Below are 6,152 nucleotides of genomic sequence, written 5' to 3' on the forward strand. Positions count from 1 at the left end.
CTTCTTACTAGTGAGATCATTAAGAGGGGCTACTGGGCCCTACTACCATGATTAGGTAAATCCATGAACAATCTGATCTTTACTCATGTGTCTTATAATCTTTACTCTAACCACATCTTTTGAATGATATTTCAAATATCTTGTTTATATAAATTTACATTTTGTTATCGCCTCCTGTTCCTATATATATATCTCTGCATTCACATAATTTGTATCAAATACCTCTTTTATCCTTTGCCTTTCCTCTCATGGCTGAGGCATTGAGATGAAGTGGTGCACTTGTCTGCTGATACTTCACAGTATCTAGTGCAAGCATTGATATTGATGAGTTTAAGATGACTCCATTGGTGTCGGTCGCAACGCATTGGTTCCTTGTGACCTGGCGAGGTCGATTAATCCTGTCAATCAAGACGTGATGAGTAGACTGCGCAGTGTGAGGATCACACTGCATGACGTCAGTGGTGTCATGGCAACGTCAGACTTGCATTGCATGCCACGATCGTTGCATGCAGCGATGTCCATGGAGCGGGAGCAGGCCGTGGCATCAATTCTGGCATAACTGAAGTCATTCCTTGAATCGCTGAAGTGCGAAAGCTAGCTGAAAGCTACTAGATGAAGTCTTTGCTGTCCCTGAGACTTCAGAACAGGAGACAAGCTCAAGCCAAGCCCTTGGAGAGCACTTTTGGGGAAGGAAGAGCCCTTCCAGCACAGTCAGAGGGCAGCAGGCAGAAGGGCAACAGCAGAGCAGGACTCCTTCTCAGCAAAGCATCAAGAGGAGTACTTTGGGCAGGCAGGCAGCTCCTCTGACAGAGTTCAGGTGTAGATCTAGAAGTGTCTGATTCGGTGGGGTCAGGGACCCAGTATATATGCACCCAAAATGCTTTTGAAGTGGGGGAGACTACACAGAGTGTTTCTCTTGCTGCCCTGTCTGTGGGGGTTATCCTTTGTGTGAAGGTAGGGCACTGGCCTTTGAAATGTAAAAGAGGGCCCTTCCACCCTTATTGCCCAGGGAGACCCAGTCAGTATGCCGATTAATGTAGATGTGACTGAGTGCCCTGTGTTTATGGTTGTCTGGGTTGAATGCACAAGGGAGGCTGTCAACCAGCACAGACCAGACATGGATTGGAGACAGGCTGTAAGGCACAGATGGCAGTAAGTGCAGAGAAATGCCCGTGTTCTGAATGTTGCATTTCTAAAATAGTAATATCAAATCCAACTTCACCAGTAAACAGGATTTTCTATTACCATTCTGGCAATGCCAAACAAGACATGGCTACCACTTCCAGATCAGAATCTACCACTTAAGAGTATATGGTTGCAATTCTAATACTAGTCTAAGAGAGGAGCAGGCCTCACAGTCGTGGAAACTAATTCATGAGTTTTTCACTACCAGCACATGTAAAACACATAAGTACATGTCATGCCTTTTACCTACATAGCACCCTGCCCTACGGGTGACCTACGGCCTACCTTAGGTGTAACTTATATGTAGAAAAGGGGAGTTTAAGGCTTGACAAGTAGCTTTAAATGCCAAGTTGAAGTGGCAGTGAAACTACACTTACAGGCCTTGCAATTGCAGGCCTGAGACATGGTTAAGGGGCTACCTATGTGGGTGGCACAATCAGTGCTGCAGGCCCACGAGTAGCATTTAATTTACTGACCCTAGCACATGTAGTGCACTTTACTAGGAACTTACAAATAAAATAAATATGCCAATTGGGTAAGAACCAATGTTACCATGTTTATGGGAGAGAACCCATGCACTTTAGCACTGGACAGCAGTGGTTGAGTGCAAGATTCCAAAAACCAGCAAAATCAGGGTCAGAAAATGAAGGGAGGCAGGCAAAACATTGGGGGATGACCACCCTAAGGCCGTCAGGTCTAACGCAATGGATATGAAATAGGACACAGCCAGTATTTTGACATTGTCAGGGATACCCTGGGAGCAGGCTGTATTAATGAAGCTAGTGATCCCAATCTTTAACCAGATCAATAGTGACTTCTGTGCTTCTGTTGCCATGCCAAAGTTATCGATCCTTCACTGGTAACCCCTCTCTCTTCTCCTCACATAATTATAACTCAGAACGTAGGAGAAAGCCATAAACATATTCACTGACGTGAAAGTAAAAAAGTTGTCTGGAGTGCGAGTTACTGTCTTATGTGGTCAGCCAGCAGGTGGTTGGTTGTTGTAATGGGAGTTGCCTGTAGATATATGTACCTCCCCTCTTGTGTTAGCAGATGTGGTCGGTGTGTTCTATGCTTTGATGTAATATACTTGTATAAAAAATTATAAGTTAAATATTTTAAAACATTTGTAAAAATCTATAAAAAATGTGGAAAGTTAAAAAGACATTTTTTCATTATTTCCTATTTTTTCCAGTTGTTATTGGTGGCTTGTTTGTTTTTTATGGGCCTGTGTTGCAGCACCTATCAGGGCCTTGTGTGGTGCTTCATTTACCTCAAGGCATGGCTGGACCTGTGTTTTGTGAGTAACATTTGTCTCACTCTTTTTTGGGTGTGTGTTGGTATTAAAATGCCCATCCTTGAATCCCTTCTTCTATCTGCCTCTTTCACATCCCACATTCACAACAAAAATAAATACCCGTGTGTGTTAATGTGTCAGAAGAGGAACAATAGAGGCAGAGGCGGAGGTCTCTGGTCCTAAGACAGGGTTAGAGGGACTACTGACGCCCCAGAGGGATATATAACTTACAGACAGCAGTAGAGTCCTACTGTGCAAGGAGGGTTGAGGTAACAGGATATATGTAGGAGCCATAGGTAGGGATGGAAGAGGTAGAGGTACTAAAGTGCACGCAGCAGCAGATCTGTACCAGGGCACAGGTGCTTACAGGTTACCACGGTATAAGCAGATGGATAGAGTTTACCAGTTTACATAACGGGTCCAGAGATAAGAAGGGACAGATGTGCAGAGTTATAGTGGGAGTAAAAGCACTGGATTATATCCATTGGGAGTGATATTAGAGTATACAATACTACGATGTAGGCAGGAGTAGAGGTACTAGAGTATATATAGAGATATTCATTATGGTAGAGATTAAGATACTAAGGTATAGCTAGATGGGTTTTAGTTTATTCAGGGATATATATATTAAGATATTGGTGAGGGCACTGAAGTACAGGTAGGTCCAAAGATACTAGAGGATGGGCTTGGATGTACTGTGGTGTAAGCATGGGTAGAGGGAAGGAGTAAAGTAACAAATATAATATGGGGAAAAGAGCAGGGGAACTAGCAGCGGAGTAGGATAAGTGAAACGGAGTAGGATAAGTGAAGGAATTGAAAGTTGGGCCACTCCTCCCCTCCAAATAATACTAAGATGGGTAGCCTAGCCAGAAGAGCGAAGATATGGGGGCTTGAAACCCTAAGTGTAAAACAAGGAATCCATACAGGAAGCTTCCAGATGTGTTTTTAAATGGAAAGCATTTACCAAATTGATAGGACACACTGGGAATGTCACTTAAATTGGAACATTTGTGAATCAGTTTTGTAGAGAATAATTTCCCAGAACAAGCTTTCTAAGTACATTTACCTCTGCAGTTATAAACAACTGATACAATCATATTGTGTCCATATTTTATTGTATCCACAATACATAGACACATTGTTACTCTGCAGAGAACATCTTAAGCTTCTGTAAGGAGGTGAAGTCTGTGCACAGTTCTCCTCAGAGCTCCCATCACCTCCTTATTCCGCAGACTGTACAGGATGGGGTTCAGCATCGGTGTTACCATACAGAAGAGCACAGAAGCCAGGGTGTCAATGTGAACCGAGTAGCCATCGGTAGGACGATTGTAGTTAAAGTTAGCAGTTCCATAGTAGAGGAAGACCACCGTCAGGTGTGACCCACAGGTGGAGAAGGTCTTCCACCTTCCCTCCGGTGAGCGGATCTTCATGATGGAAGATAGGATGTTGAAGTAGGAGATGATGATCAGGAGGAATGGACTTAAGCCGACGAACACTGTCACCACATGGAGCACAGTGTTATTGAGGCTTGTGTCCACACATGAAAGCTTCAGGAGTTGGGGTACATCACAGAAGAAATGCTGAACGACGTTAGAAGCACAGAAAGATAATGAGCTGGTCAGGACAGTGTGAAGGGCAGAGTTGAGAATCCCAATTGCCCAAGGACAAGTAGCTAGTTGGATACACCTTCCTCTTCTCATGACTGCTAAGTAACGCAAAGGAGCACAGATAGCAACAAATCGGTCATATGCCATCACAGCCAGAAGGATGGACTCAGCACCAGCACAGGTGGTCAGGAAGAAGAGCTGAGACATGCAGGCCTGGAAGGAAATCACTTTCTTTTCCATTAGCAGGTTGTGCAATATTTGTGGAATAGTGGCCGATGAGTAACAGAAATCCAGGACAGACAAGTTTCCAAGGAAGAAATACATTGGTGTGTGAAGATGGGTGTCCACACAGATGTGAGTAAATATTAGAATATTGCCCATCAATGTGAGGAGATAAATGAATAAGAAACCCACAAAGAGAAAACCCTGGTACCTGAGAAGGTGGGAGAACCCAGAGAAGATGAAGTTATTAACAGAGGTTTCATTCTCCATTGAGATGCGCAAACCTAGAAAGAGATAATTACCATTAGCTGAGTGGATCATAGTATCTGTAACTTTCATTTCTTTTTCCTTACCCAAATGCTGTTTGTTCAAAAACATATATACATCTTCAGCTGTTAGACTTTAGTGAATGCCACATTGTTTCCGTATCTTACATCCGCTATGAGGGATTGCAGGGTCAAGAAAAAGTTTAAAAAGTAATCAACACACATAGTGCGGGCCACCTTATCTCACAGGACCCCTAACTATATGTGGTGGTTGGGATGCTGTCTGCTGGGGCCTCATGACAAACTGAGCAGGTGAACCCTTCTCTGAAATACAGATTCAATGCACTATCATGTGAGCCAAGCAAAGCGGATGGCCTCTAGTCATGATTTTGCAAAGAAGAGGGAGATCTGGGAGTGAACTTAATTCTCTGATTCTGTTTCAGAAAAGTATGATTATCAGATTTTGAATAAGGCCCTCATTTAGAGGAGGGTGGCAGCTGTCATCCTGCCAATAAACGCCAGATTCCATCTGCACCTCTAATGGCTGACCCGCATTTTTGTAAATTTATTGTACATTGGATGTGTAGGTCTGTACTTCCTCCAGCTCTGCTAGTGGGTCTGCCAAGGTGGGAGGATAATTCTGTCAATAAAGAAGTCAGATTTCCCAACCGGGGATGGCTTGTGGGTCAGCATGTCTAGCAGAAGTCTATGAAAGACTTTCTTCAAAATATAAATGTAGTATTTTGAAAATACTTGAAGATGTAACCCAGCTACCATGTTAGTGAGAGTAGATATGTCAGCGCTGACACTGTATTTGTTGGTACAATCTGAGGGCACTGTTAGTGGTCATAACTCCACCATCCACCACTGGCAAAATGTCTGGCCAGGTTTTTACTACTACATTAGCTCTTCACAACCACAGTGAGGGAGAACACAAAATGTGGGGACATTTTCTCTCCCAATATGATTGAGGACTTATCTCTGCCACACTGATCATGGAGGCAACTTCAACTGTAAAATCGTTGTCTCATCCAACAAGTCTTTTATCGATCATAACAAAGTCCAAGACCTCGATGTATATTTGTATCTATTGTACGCTGAAGGAATAAGCTCACATCACTCCACACCTGAAGGAGCTCGACTGGCTCCCCTTACACAAACTAGCACAATTCAAACTCCTTACCCACACTTTTAAGGCACTACATAACACTGGCCTTTCATACCTCAACAATGACATCTGCTTTCACAAATCTTCCAGACACCTCACCTTGCCTGGACTCCTGCTTGCACATATCCCATGCATACAGAAAAAACGATCAGCTGTTGAGCCTTCTCCTTCCTTGCTCCTCAGGTGTGGAACTTCCTGTCATAACACATAAGAGTCTCCTCGCATCTTGAATTCAGCAAGAAGCTGGAGACCTGGCTTTTAAGTTGTCCCCCTAGGACAAAGATTTAGCTAGACTCACTCATGCTCAGTGTCAGGGTAACATCCCGGGTCAAGGCTTGATTTACACTCTGCATATCATAACATAACATAACACGGAGCCCATGTTTGTCATCATATTTAATTACATA

General features: G+C 43.4%; 1 protein-coding gene across 1 annotated transcript; it reads right to left on the reverse strand.

Moving 5' to 3' along the window:
• Positions 1-3,642: 3,642 nt before the first annotated feature.
• On the reverse strand, positions 3,643-4,632 carry LOC138270086 (olfactory receptor 5V1-like). The gene has a single exon (XM_069218844.1). It carries the CDS (start codon positions 4,630-4,632, stop codon positions 3,643-3,645), a length of 990 nt encoding a protein of 329 aa, XP_069074945.1.
• Between the last annotated feature and the right edge of the window lie 1,520 nt (positions 4,633-6,152).

Source organism: Pleurodeles waltl, chromosome 2_1 (assembly GCF_031143425.1).
Source record: "Pleurodeles waltl isolate 20211129_DDA chromosome 2_1, aPleWal1.hap1.20221129, whole genome shotgun sequence".
NCBI classification, from domain to species: Eukaryota; Metazoa; Chordata; class Amphibia; order Caudata; family Salamandridae; genus Pleurodeles; species Pleurodeles waltl.

Bases quoted from the DNA above. Each gene is read 5' to 3' on its own strand.
- LOC138270086 (XM_069218844.1), bottom strand. From the start codon at position 4,632: ATGATCCACTCAGCTAATGGTAATTATCTCTTTCTAGGTTTGCGCATC.